Raw genomic sequence first — 14,323 nt, 5'->3', positions numbered from 1 at the left:
AATTAAATTGGTGTCAAATCCTTGTCAAAAGTGATAGAAAGACCAAGCAAAACCACAATGCTAAAGTGACACTCAAGCCATGGTGCAAACAAAGATTAGCACTGCAAACCCATTTTTTATTTCAAAAGAGCAGGATGAGAAAATATTTCACAATGGGGAGAGGATGTGGTACGTTGGCTTAAACTGCCGACTTTGGTGCTGGAAAGGAATATGCTACTTACCAGTATGCATCTGTTCTTGGCATGTAGAGCTGCAGATCTATATACACTGTGCATAGATCGCCATCTGGTGTTGGGCCCGGATGTTTGCAGTTTGTTTTTCCTCTTGGAAAGTCTTTGGAAGTCACGAGGTCAGTGACTCCTCCTTTGGTTCGTATTGCGCATGGGCTTCGGCTCCATCCTCAGATTGTTTTTCGCCAGCAGGGAAAGATGGAGCGTAGTAATAACAGTAAAGAAACCCATGTGTGTTGTATCTAAATAAGATAGACTGGAACGGATACAGGTAGCCGGGGAGGCGGGTGGGCGTGTATAGATCTGCAGCTCTACATGCCAAGAACAGATGCATACTGGTAAGTAGCATATTCCGTTCGAGGCATATGAGCTGCAGATTATACACTGTGCATAGACTATATAGCAGTACCCAACCCTAGCGGCGACCACCGGCATCCGTTGCAGTTGTTTGGAACAGTGTTTTTAGTACAGCCTGGCCCACACTAGCTTGTTGCTTGGTTTGCACATCTACACAGTAATGTTTTGTGAAAGTGTGCGGTGTTGACCATGTCGCTGCTTTGCAGATGTCATCTAATGGTATGTTCCCTAGAAAAGCCATAGAAGCCTCTATCTTCCTTGTAGAGTGGGCATGAGGGGGAACAGATAGCGTTCGTTTTGCCTTGTGGTAGCAAATCTGTATGCATTTTACAATCCACCTAGCTATCCCTGGTTTAGAAATAGGGTTGCCTTTATGTGGTGGAGAGAAAGAGACAAATAGCTGTTTGGTTTTTCTGAAAGGTTGTGTTCTTTGGATGTAGTAAAGTAAGGCCCTTTTAACATCCAGTGTGTGTAAAGCCCTTTCCGCAACGGTTTGAGGTTGTGAGAAAAAGACTGGTAATTCTACCGACTGGTTGAGATGGAAGGGAGAAATGACTTTGGGTAGAAATTTTGGGTTGGTGCGGAGTACAACCTTGTTCTGATGCATTTGGAGAAAAGATTCCTGTATAGTGAGTGCTTGTATTTAACTAACCCTTCTAAGGGAAGTGATGGCCACTAGAAAAGCTGTTTTCCATGTGAGAAATTGCAGCTCACATTTATGTAATGGTTCAAAAGGCGGTCCCATTAGCCTTGTGAGAACTATATTCAAGTTCCAGACAGGCGAGGGTGGTACTCTGGGTGGAATTACTCTTTTGAGGCCTTCCATAAACGCTTTGATGGCAGGCACCCTGAAAAGCGATAGGTGCTGCCTGTTCTGTAAGTAAGCAGCAATTGCTGCGAGGTGTAACCAAATGGATGTATATGCTAGGTTACACCTTTGTAGATGGAGCAAGTAACATATGATGGACACATTTAGAGGGTTGATTGTGTTGTTATGGCAGTAAACAACAAATCTTTTCCACTTTGCAGCATAGCATGCCCTAGTAGTAGGGCGTCTAGCTTCTCTGATAATATTCATGCAATCAGGGGGAAGGTTAAGGTATCCGAATTCTAGGACCTCAGGAGCCAGATCGCAAGGTTGAGCTGAGCTGGGTCCGGGTGCCTGATCTCTCCATGGTTCTGGGTTAGGAGGCATGGTGAGAGGTGTAACTTTTGGTGTGGTACTACCGAGAGTTCCAGTAGTGTGGTGTACCACGGTTGTCTGGCCCATGTTGGAGCTACCAGGATGAGCGCGAGGGAATGCTGTTGTAGCTTTCGCACCACTAATGGAATTAGTGGGAGAGGTGGAAGAGCGTATGCAAATTTGTCTGACCAGTTCACCCATATCGCATTGCCTTTGGACAATGGGTGTGGATATCTGGCGGCGAAGTTTGGGCATTTTTTGTTTTCGTGGGTGGCAAAGAGGTCTATCTGAGGATGCCCCCACTTCTGAAAGAACGGGTGAAGAACCTGTGGGTGAAGTTCCCATTCGTGGATCTGTTGCGTTTGTCTGCTGAGCAGATCTGCCACGGTGTTTTGGACTCCTGGGACGTGTTGGGCCAGGAGAATTTATTTTTGCGGAATTGCCCATCTCCATATGCTCTGTGCTAATTGAGAGAGCTGTGGAGAGTGTGTGCCCCCCTGTTTTTGAATGTAGTACATGGCAGTCATGTTGTCTGTGCGAATGAGGACTGCCTTGCCTGAAATCTGCGTCTGGAAGGATTTTAGGGCTAGGAAGATTGCCAGTAACTCCAAATGGTTGATGTGGAGTAACTTCTGTTGCGGCGTCCATGTGCCCTGCACTGTGAGATGTAACAGATGAGCTCCCCAGCCGGAGAGCGATGCGTCTGTTGTTAGGGTTATTTGTGGAACCGGGTCCAGGAACGGTCGACCTTTGGAAAGGTTTGTGGTGTTCCACCACTGCAGAGAGCGATGGGTGCGACCGTCCACCAACACCAGATCTGTCAGTTGCCCCTGGGCCTGGTTCCACTGGCGCGCTAAGCACTCTTGGATTGGACGCATCTGGAGTCTTGCATGAGGCACTATGAAAATGCAAGAGGCCATCATCCCTATAAGTTGCATAAACACTCTTGCTGGGAGAGAGTGTTGAAGTATGAATTTTTGACGCAGAGCCTGTATGTTTGCAATCCTGGCAGGATTGGGATAGGCTATGGCTTTTGAGGTGTCTATGGTGGCACCGAGGTATTGTTGTGTGTGTGATGCTACCAGGTGGGACTTTTGGTGGTTCACCGTGAAACCTAGCTGGTGAAGTAGTTGGATTGTAGCGGCGGTGTGGTGCACACATTGGTCGTAGGACGTGGCTTTTATTAGCCAGTCGTCCAAATATGGGAAGACGTGAATGTGCTGTCTTCTGAGGTGTGCCGCAACTACTGCTAGGCACTTGGTGAATACCCTTGGTGCTGTTGTGACCCCGAACGGGAGCACCTTGAACTGGTAGTGTTGCCCGCCCACTACAAACCTGAGGTACTTTCTGTGAGCATGGTGTACTGGGATGTGAAAGTATGCGTCTTTCAAGTCCAGTGTGGTGAGAAAGTCGTTGTGGGAGAGGAGTGGAAGAACCTGTTGAAGGGTTACCATGTGGAAATGGTCTGAATGTATGTAAGTGTTTAGAGGTCTGAGATCTAGAATAGGTCGTAGAGTCTCGTCTCTTTTTGGAATCAGAAAGTACAGGGAGTAGACCCCTAAATTTTGCTGATTGATGGGGACTTGCTCTATGGCTTGTTTTTGCAGGAGGGAGATTACTTCCTGTTTTAATAACGTGGCATGTTCTTGTGACATTGGGCGTTGCCTGGGTGGAATGTTTGGGGGGGGTAGATGTCAATTCTAGGCAGTACCCTGAATGAATAATTTGGGTCACCCATCTGTCTGAGGTGATGGTCTCCCAGACGTGAAGGAAATTTTGTATTCTGCCCCCGACCGGAGTGGAATGGTCTGGAGGGAGCAGGGGAAAGTCATTGGGTAGGCGGTGTGGCAGAGCGGGCGGTATTTGTCTTGCCTCTGCCTTTATTATTATTGCCTCTGTAGCCGCCTCTTTGATAACCCCTTGTGAAGGTAGACTGAGGAGGGGATTTGTAGGACGTGGATGCGCTATCTGAGGAGTAGCCTCTACCCATGCCCCGAAAGGAAGAGCGGCGAAAGGAGCGCCTAGGAGTGTGTGACTGTAGGGCTCCCAAGGATTTCGCCGTATCAGTTTCTTTCTTCATCTTCTCGAGGGCTTCATCAACTTTTGGACCACATAAATGTTGTTGATCGAATGGGTGGTTCAATATGGAGGCTTGCACCTCAGGTTTAAAACCTGAAACTCTTAGCCAGGCGTGGCGACGGAGGAGGACACTGGTGTTTATGGCCCTGGAGGCTGTATCTGCCGCATCTAGGGCACATCGTATAGAGGTATTAGTTATAGTTTTTCCCTCTTGAATCAATTCATTAGCCCTATTTCTGTATTTTTCAGGGAGATGGTGCATGATGGTCTCTAACTCATCATAATGCGCTCTGTCGTATCTGGCCAATAGCGCTTGAGTGTTGGCGATACGCCATATATTGGCGGCTTGTGACGCAGTGCGCTTCCCTGATGCGTCTAGGAGCTTGGACTCTTTGTCAGGTGGTGGTGCTTCGCCTGACGCCTGAGAATTTGAACGCTTCGTAGCTGTAGATACCACTAAGGAATCCAGTGGTGCAGGGCCTTTAATGTATGAAGGATCTGTGGGGGCAGCTTTATATTTTTTCTCTATACGTGGGTTTAGGACCCTAGCCCTGACTGGGTCTTTAAAAACCTCTGGTGCAGGTTTGATTATCCTTTTAGCATAGGTAGTATAGCAGTAGACCTATGTGCAGTATCAAAGTTGTCTAGGAGAAAATCTTCCTCTAGTGGGTCAGTATGTAGCTCTACCCCGTGATAATGTGCCGCCCTCTGTAGCAGGTGGTGAAAACCTAACGAGTCTTCTGGTGGGGATGGCCTAGATGGATAAAGGTCATCCTGTGGGACATCTGGGATGTCCGGATTGTTATAGTCATCCCATGGGTCTGGGGATCCAGTAGGGGTGGGGTCTTGTGGCACATCTGCTGGATCGTAGTAAGGGTCCCCTTGATCATCATGGTCTGGAGACAGGGTCGGAGAGTGATGAGGCAGAGGTGGGGAAGGTGGAGGGGGTGGAGGAGGTGGGGAAGGCACTCTGAAAGGGGCGGTAGCAGTGTCCTTCCTCTTTGGAGGTGGAGGTGGAGCTGGTTTGTCCAAATGTCTCTTTTTTGAAGACAGTGTCAAATGTCCAGTTTTTGGATCCTTGGTAAGTGTCTTTTGCATAGGATCCGGTGTGAAAAGTTCTTGCGACACTGGTTGTTCGGTCGGCGCCGAGGTTTTCGGGGCCGACGGCTTTTTAGGCTTGTCTGTGCCGTGCTTTTTCGGGACCTCTGATTTTTTGTTCGGTGCCGAGAGAGGCTTCGGCACGGGAGTGTCGGCGCCGAGGGCCTTATGATGTTTGGTCGGCACCGAGAGGGCGGGTTTCGACACCGAGGGCTTTGGTGCTGAGCTCGGTGTGGAGGTGGAGGCCGATTTTTTCTTCGGTGCCGAAGGGTGTTTTTCGGCACCGCTGGTAGGCTGGCTCGAGCCCGAGCTGCCGGAAGGCTTAGTAGGCTTCTTTACCGGGCCCAAAGGTGGGGTGTTAGAAGCAGTATCCTTGGTCTTGCCTAGGCGCGAAGGCGTGACCGAAGCCTTTTTGTGTATCGGCGCGGGTGTGGGAGGGGGTATAGTACTCACGACCCTCTGCGCCGGGGTGATGTCCTCCACATCTGAGTCGTCGGCCTCGGAAGCACTGACGAGGTAGTCGACATCTTCTTCGATGTTCTGCTGTCCCGGAGCTTCGACGTCGTCCCCGAAGATGTCGACTGGAGCGGAGGTCGAGGAGTGCGCCATGTTGCGTCTGGCCCATCGATCTCGAATAATCTTTTTCGATCTAAAAGACTTGCAGGCGTGACAGTCTCGAGCCTAGTGTTCAGGGGAGAGGCAGAGGTTGCACACCTCATGAAGATCGGTGTGGGGGAATTTGGACCCACATCGAGGGCACTTCTTGAAGGGAGTTCTTTCCATCAGCCAAGACCGGAGCCGGGATAGGCCCGAAGGCCGCCGTCGACGACCGGAATCGAAGAAGTGTCAAAGAGAAGGTGATTAAGATGATTTATTATCTGAAGAATCTCGATGAGCGAGGATTTTTCGACGATCATTGAACTGGAAAAGTTTGGAACCGGAGCGCGAAGTATTACATCCGAGCCCGTTGGCGGAAAAAAACAATCTGAGGATGGAGCCGAAGCCCATGCGCAATACGAACCAAAGGAGGAGTCACCGACCTCGTGACTTCCAAAGACTTTCCAAGAGGAAAAACAAACTGCAAACATCCGGGCCCAACACCAGATGGCGATCTATGCACAGTGTATAATCTGCAGCTCATATGCCTCGAACCCAGAGTTCGAGCCTCGAGGTCGCGTCCACATCCTGTGATTCTGGGCAAATCACTTAATCTCCCTGTGCCTGAATGTGTAATGTAAATACGATGCTCATGTAAAGCGCTCCAATACCTTCGGGTCGAGTTCGCGCTATAAAAATATGCAAAAAAAATAAATAAAAAATGGGGGACAAAATCCTTTTGTCTGTTGTTCATCTTTAAAAAAAACAGCATTTCTGTATTTTTGTTAGGATCACCTAGACGCTACTTGGAAGCCTCTGGGCAGTTGGAAAAGGCCACTCGGATAGCAAAGGCCCCATCCTGCAATAGGCTGACCACCCATTTAAATAGGATTGTCACTGTGGAGGATTAAATTTAGAAAAAAAGTGTTTCTTCCAACACAGAGAAAGCACTTGTCGACAGAATCAACGCTGGGTAGGTTGTTATTACAAGTCATTCTTTTTCCTTTCTCAACAATTAAGTCTCAATCTATGGGTTTATATCTATGCAGAAATGACCTTGATGAATTGTCTGCCTGTGACTGAGGGCCAGGTCCATCATGTCTTCTGAGACAAAGGCCGCCACCCACCCTGTGGAACCTGGGTCGCTACCAATTAACTGGCCACAGGGGGTGGCTCCACTGGCAGTCAATCAGCAGCTACCTCACCTCTAAATGGCACTTAGTCCGCCAATATGTAAATGTGTACTTTAATTAGGTTGGCTTAGAATTTCTTATCCTTTCACATGCAAACTAAGAAAACACATCCATGTGCTCAGAAGAAACAAACTAGATACCTCAAACTTTTATATATTAGTAAACCTGGGACATCACATTCTTGGTGTCAATGTGTGAAAACAAATATGAAACAGTGAACTGTATTCAAGTTTTAATCATACTTTTGAGTTCATATAATACACCCATTAAAACATTTCGAACAAGATATATTTTATAACATTCGTAAAAATACCTGTTTAGGACTACCGCTGTATATCTTCTCTCCACAAAAATAATCCCACATAAAATGTTTGTGAAAGGGGAAGGGAAATTTGCCTCTGGTTTTTCTTTTTCCTCAATTTCTTCATCTTCATCATCATCTTCAGAATCGCTCCAAGACACATAATTATCCTGATTCCTATTGTTATACCACTCAACACTTTCAAACTGCTGCCTTTCATATGGTTTGTATTTTCGCAAAATTTCAAGCAGTTTTATGACTTTGGGGGTTACAAATTTCAGGTCAAGAGAGGCGGGAGTGAAGTGCTCTTCACACAGTGCATGGATTTTCCTTAGGAAAGTGTCTGTAAACAACAAGAATTTTCTGTGCAGGTCTTCTTGTTCATGCTTAATATACTTCTGCAGTTCTCTCACCATCATGGCTGCTACTTTATCTGCACACCAGGGTCCCAGAACAACTAGCACTGCCCGGCAGTCTGATAAAATCTGTAACAAAAGGGAAAACAATTCTGAAAACACATTTTCATGCAGAAAATGTAAAACCATTAAAAACAAAAGAAACCATGATTTACAAGAATAGAAATACACTTGTACATTGAATGAACAGTGTTTTCCTCAATTACAGTAAAGCTGTGAAAATTGTAAAAGAATAATTAAATGAAAAGACGACTTAGATTCCAATATGTTGCATGAGTGACGGGAAAAGGTGTGGCGCAGTGGCCAGAGCGGCTGACTCCGGAACACGGGGGCTCTCAGTTCGATCCCCGACGCCGGCACAGATCAGCTCAGCACCATATGACTCTGGACAATAGCTGGCTTACTCTTCCTGGCGGCCCCCAGCACCTTGATGCCCTCGGGTAATTGTTAGCGCTTTACAAATACTGGACTTCGATTCCCCTCAGGACACAACATCGAAAAAGTGGAGGTAGTACAGCTATGGTACGGATTGGGAACCAAAGAATAGGTTCTTATTCTTGCTCTTCTCTAAAAAATCCTGTTCAATGAATTCTGCATTCAACAAGCACAACATGGTAAGGGACCTACGTAGCATAAGTCTCTTACTTAACTTGCAACAGACCCTCTGCTGGTCCCACTGCTCCTAGTTCAACCACTCCTGAAATTCTTTTTGGCTTTTTTTTTTGGGAGTAAGAAAATGTATTTTCCTGTTTTGATGTTTCCCGTAGAGAGTATTATAACTCCGCAGATTACCAGCATAGAGATCCATTTAAATGTCAGTAACAGCTTGATAACCTGGCTACTTTCTATTTCAGATGAAACTTCACATTTTCCTACTCTACTTATGTGTTCTGCTATTGCCACGAGACCAGTCATGAGGCAGGTGCACTTTAAAAATACTTACGGCAACTTCCTACGATTGGCTTTAATTCAATTGGAAGATGGAAAATTGAAGGTAATAAATGTTTAACAATAACAGCATCGATATGTATCAAACGTCTACCTCATTTGATTCCCAAAATATAATTCAGCATCTCATTATTAAGAAGAAAGACCTGTATACTATACTGTTGTATTTAATTAGAACAGTTCTAATAGCTCGATCTGTTTGTGTTACGTTATCACTTCTATTAAACCATTTTACCCTTTATTTAAGGTAAATGGCCTGTGAAGAAATAGCCGACGGTCCAAACAAATCAGATGCTGTACAAAAGCAGCATGATGACTGTATAAATGGATGCTAACTGTAAGTTTAACTAAAAGTATATTTTGAGAAGTTTAATAACACAATTCACAGCACCAAAGTGGTAGGGAACTCTAATGGTATGATCCTCAATTAAGTCTCATAGTTTTGTAGAGAACTTACCTGTCACTATGCGCAATCAATTAAATCAATACATTTGAGGCTTAGAAATTAGTTTGAAGTGATGACAAGAAAAAATTAAAATCTTATGTCCAAACAAGCCAAAACGTGTTTTTGCGACCAAAGCACTAAACATGTCAACACATAATGCTTTGGTCGGGAAACACGTGTTGGTTTGTTTTTACATATTTCTTCTGATCACTACAAACTAATTTCTAAGCCTCAAATTTGTCGATTGAGCAACTCTAAAGTCAAACTAGGAGTGACAGAACCTACGCCCAAATCTATATACGCTACCCTGAAACCTGATTTACCATGTAAGATTTGTTCAAGCTATTTTCAGTACTGGTTTTATGAATTATCATAATAAGTTACAACAAGAACACTTATAAAGCAATCATACCACAAGTCTGAGTCCACATATTCATTAAAAACACAAGTTGGCTCCAAACCCTTACTCACCTGTTTAGAAATGATTGTAGAATCTCTTTCTTTGCACTGAATAGATATGTTGCAGTCATTGAGAAAGTTAAGTGCTTCATTTAATTCCTTTAAAAGCCTTTCATAAAGTCCGCTTTTATCAACATATGGTCCACAATCCACAACAATTTCACATGGCTGACAGGAATGCCTTAGATGACAGAAACAAAGAAATAAGCAAACTGAAAAAAACACAATTGATTATACCACAAGAGGTAGCAGAAAGAGTGCCATTGATAGATAATACTATTTATGAATAGAGTCTCAATTTTCTATTTATTAATTGTTGGCTGCAGACTGTTAACAAAGGGTAGGACTTAAATCAGTGTTTCATAAGAAGGCAGCTGTGAAGAGGTTTCCATTCATCATAAGAACTGTATTCATCTGCACCCCACTGTTAGGGTCTTGTCTCATGACTAGTGCTGGATGTATGTGCACTGTGGGTAAAATAGGCATGTTTCCTGTCTCTATGCAGAGTCCAATGGCACTTGAGCATAGCTTCAGAAGTTGTGGAGAACCTGAAGAACAGCACTATCTGGAGGCAAAGGGTAAGTAGCAAATGTTAAATGACATGGGTTTGAGGTGTTTAACAGTGAGTGACAGTTAGGACTAACTGAGTAAGTGACTGAGAATGAGTTACAGTGAGTGGGTGTGACAGCGAGTAAAATGAGTGCGTGGCAAAGTGGTTACACCAGTAAGATAGTAACAGATAGACTGACAGTGTGACTACGAGACAGAGTGACCGAGAGAGTAGCAGAAATTAGCAGGGATAAAGAGAGTGACCGAGAGAAAAAAAGTGGCAGAAAGAATTGGACAATTAGTGAGAGTGTAACAGCCATGAGAGTGCAGATGCTGGTCCAGGAATGTCTGAGCAATGAAGCTGGGTCTCTGGGTAGGCTATATCCTAGTCAATGAACCCCCAAAAGAGCTTAAACATGTGAACAATGTGAAGATGCTCTGAGGCTTACTAGCAGCTGAAGATGATTGAGAGTATCACCCGAACTCAAGGTTTTGGTCGGGCAAAGAAAATAGGGTGCTAAAAGGGTGATGTAGTTTGTGAAAGAGCAGAGGAATCCATCCGCAAGGATTGAGATGCGAGTTCCCTAAAGGCCCTTCATGGCAATTAGATGATCTATTTGGGAACCCTTTTTGTAAGCAGATCAGTTAAAGGGTAGCAGGTTGTCCTGCAAGAAAAGTGACAAATGGACACAGTTGGGTGTTGGGTTTGGTCCAGTGGATATTCTCCCAAGAAGAAATTCTCAGAGGAGAAGCTTGAGTTTTCAATGAGGTGTTTCCTTCGATGTTCAATAAGAAAAAAAGATCTTGTTCCCTGTGAGGCTGTGGATGTGGAATTCAGAGTAAAGTGAGTTCGCAGATTTCATTTCCATGGGCATGCATTGCACGGTGAAGAACTATTCACATCTAAATTTATTGCATAGTACGGAATCCCTGCAAATGATTTGCACAGCTCTTAGTTGCTTTCCTCATCCATCGAGACGGAGGAATGAATATGCAGAGTCTAATACCGGATGAAAGAAGTCGCTCAACCAAGCTTCAGATAAGATTAGTAGAACAAACATCTTAGCTACCAATGTGTGGCAATCTCTATGAAGCGTTTAAAATACAGATCTACAGACGTGAAGAAGACAGCTGGGGAGGAGAGGCTGGTGTCTAAGGTGGGTGGATGAGTGAAAGATTTGAACTTGAATGAGGTTTTTGAAGTTCAGAGCCTTTCTGGGTTTGGATTGTTTTTTTCTGGTACTGATGATAGTATCTATATGAAAACTGGAATAAGGTAGGCAACAGAAGCTTGATAAATTAGGAGCGGCCTTCGATGTCAGGGGGAGGTAAGAAACTCTGCGTGGACTGGGTTGTTGCTGTATGGAATGTACTGGGATAAAGATTAAGGGATACTATGGGGGAGTGGTTTGGGGGCAATCTCTCCTTTGTGTAATTTCTTTATTGCATCTATTTTTGTAGCATTCCAATAATTCTTAATTCAATAAGTGTTAATGGTAAAACTGCTATAGTAAAGTCAATATATAATACTGAATTAAAATAAAATGACAGCAATAGGTAAAAAAGTCAGTGACACCACATGATTGGGCAGAAAGTACATTCCTGTAAATTGTTTGTTGTTGTTTTATAAATAACGGCAATTCGTTTTAAGGAATTAATCAAGGTTAAGAGGCCTATACAAATGATTTGGCCATCAATCTATTAAAACCTCATGTTTGGAATTTAGGTCAAAATATGTCAAAACCAAATCTAGATGAATACTAACATCAGGGAGGACTTTAAGAATTAGGATATTAAACAGAACCAGCTTAAACTGGGGTAATCTTTTTGGGATAGAAAGACAGCATTTCATGCAAGCTCAAGGGGTAGCATTCTGCTTCTGGATCAGACGAAGGTTACAGCTTCTGTAGCAAATGTCAGTTGTTTAGAAATCCACGGGGCTGACCACTGTTACCTATGGAGATGCATGCATGAAATTAATCTTCAGAGGAAGTAAAACAGGTTTCTCAGGCATCTGTCTTGACTTCTTTAATCAATTCCCTCTGTTTCCATCCTTTAGGAGTTGGGCCTAAAATTTCTAAAGGACGTGACCATGTTGGCCTATTGTGTTATACATCGATGTAGATTATAATTCCAAGGTGTCTTTGAACTGAAAATTAACTATGATCTGGAAAGACTGTGCAGGATTCCCTGGCTATAAAGCCAGTGCTTTCCAGAAGATTTTCGAAGAAATCAAGAAAAGCCTCTTTGGTATGACAACAGATCACTAGAGAGCTGATCCAACTAAAGAGTTTATGCCCTCTTAATATCAGTGTTGGGTATGAAACCTTACTTGACCAGAGTCAACAACTCATTGAGTATCAATTGTTAACCAAATCTAAGATATGCATTTTTTGTTACATGTGGTCTTTCCCGAAGGGTTAGTTTTTTTCTAACACAAGAAATTTTTGTCCTTTGCCAAAGCGTCCAGTTAGACCAATGTGCAGTATATATATATTGTTTACGTTTAATTCTCAAATGCAGAAGTAGGTAATTTCACATGGCTTTAACTACGTCTTATTGACCAGCTTTTTTATACCTTTTATTATTAATCATGGTTGATTTGGTACAACATGGGCTAATGTTTAATATAGCCTGTAAAAAAGGAGAGAAGGAATACTAAACCAAGGAAGTAATACCGTTTAACATTAAATTTAAATTAATTAGTGTACTAAGGTAAAATGCTGCAGATTGTTTATATTATAATGCCTTGTTACTGCTTTTAGGGTTTTCAAATTTTACATTTTGGTGATTTTATGAAAGGATTTTAGGATGATTTTTATGAACTGAAATGAGCATGTTTGATTATGGGACTAGGTTATTAAAAATCAAAAAGAAATCAGTGTCCATTTGGCTGTTTGAAACTCTTTGGTAACTCCATCCAAGTGTACTATTCGAGATTAACTGATCTATCATAAGCATTTTCATTGCTGTTCAGTGTCAAAGTGCAAGTGGTCCCTCTGTGAATTGATGTTATGGATAAGGATGTCCACAATTGACTTATATGATTTACTGCTAAGTCCCTAGTAAGGTGCCCAGGGCCTGTAAACCAAATGCTGCTAGTCGGCTCGCAGCACAGATTGTACCACCCACACAAGCAGCCTTGCAAAAGGGTCTCAAGCCTGCCATTGCAGTGCCTGTGTGCAGTTCATACTGCCATGTTGACCTGACAAGGGCACCCACTTGCTATGCCCTAACCTTCCCTTTTCTTACATGTGAGTCACCCCTAAGATAGGCCCAAGGTACCCCTGTGGGCAGGGTGCAGTGTATGTGAAAGGTAGGACATGCCCTGATGTGTATGGCATGTCCTGATAGTGAAATACTGCCAATTACGTATTTCACTACTGAAAAGCTATCTGTCCCATAGGATGGAATGGGGAGTCTACTTATGACATCTTATAAGTATGACTGCCCATGGGACCAAGATAGGAAAATGGAGTTTAGTATGCCTGAACTCAGAATCTAAAGATGCATCCTTTAGTGAGGATGATTTTTCCATTCTGGGTTTGAAAATACCACTTTAGAAAGTAGTTATTTTCTTGCTTAGCCTTCCTCTGCTAGCCTTGGCCTCACCGACTCCGTTGGACTACCGTCACCGAGCCGCTGCCTGCACTGCACTGTGCGGGCACAGCACACTGCACCACTTCACTTCACCGAAACCGAGACTGTTACCCCAACCGCTCGTACCAACGGGATCGGCTGCAAAGAGAAAGCTACTGTCTACGAGTCTATCGAGCTGGCCCATACCGATGCGGTCAGTTAGAGCGGTTAGACTCCGTTTTCAGCATCGCGGTAGCCCCGGACACAGCTCCAGAATTGGAAGAACTGTGGTTTTGCGATATTTCTGCAATTTAAAGGTTATGTTGCAAAGTAATTATTTTTACAGTATTGTATGTTGGATATTTTGTCGTATTTGGTCTTGTTGGTTTAGATAAAGTTTTGCTTATTTTTCTAAACTGGTGTGGTGTCCATTTGTAGTTTTTTCACTGTGTAACTGTATGCTTGCACAAATGCTTTACCCACTTCCTCTGAGATAAGCCTGTCTGCTTGTGCCAAGCTACCAAGGGGGAGAGCAGGGGTTATTTTAGAAGTGTATCCCCCTTACAATGACTAGCAAGAACGGTCCATACTTGGACAAAAGGTGCAAACCCTTTCTTACTAGAGACCCCCAGTTGTAACATCACCTATAGGAATATTTCCTATAAAAGCCTCTTTTTGCGGGGAGAATGGGCTCTTAGTGAAATAGGGAGGGATCTTTTGGCTTTAGCATAACATGTTTGGATCCATTTACCTATCCAACGTGCAATACCCGATTTAGAAAATTGTGTTACCTTGATGTGGTTTTGAAAATGACACAAATAGTTATTTGTTACGGAAAGAGAACATTAATGCTCTTTTGACATCTAATGTATCCACCGCTCTTTCAGCT

General features: G+C 43.7%; 1 protein-coding gene across 3 annotated transcripts in view; it reads right to left on the bottom strand.

Moving 5' to 3' along the window:
- The window catches only part of DICER1 (dicer 1, ribonuclease III), a 692,358-nt gene that overhangs the window by 561,165 nt on the left and 116,870 nt on the right, over positions 1-14,323 (bottom strand). For all 3 annotated transcript variants that reach the window (XM_085626460.1, XM_085626459.1, XM_085626458.1), the window contains 2 exons: positions 9,319-9,487; positions 7,051-7,523 (listed from right to left, as the gene is read on the bottom strand). In XM_085626460.1, the coding sequence (XP_085482586.1) occupies positions 7,051-7,523; positions 9,319-9,487 (642 nt within the window). The remainder of the gene's footprint in view (positions 1-7,050; positions 7,524-9,318; positions 9,488-14,323) is intronic.

This window comes from Triturus cristatus, chromosome 9, assembly GCF_964204655.1.
Source record: "Triturus cristatus chromosome 9, aTriCri1.1, whole genome shotgun sequence".
Classification (NCBI taxonomy): Eukaryota; Metazoa; Chordata; class Amphibia; order Caudata; family Salamandridae; genus Triturus; species Triturus cristatus.
This window is presented reverse-complemented; position numbering and strand designations above follow the sequence as displayed.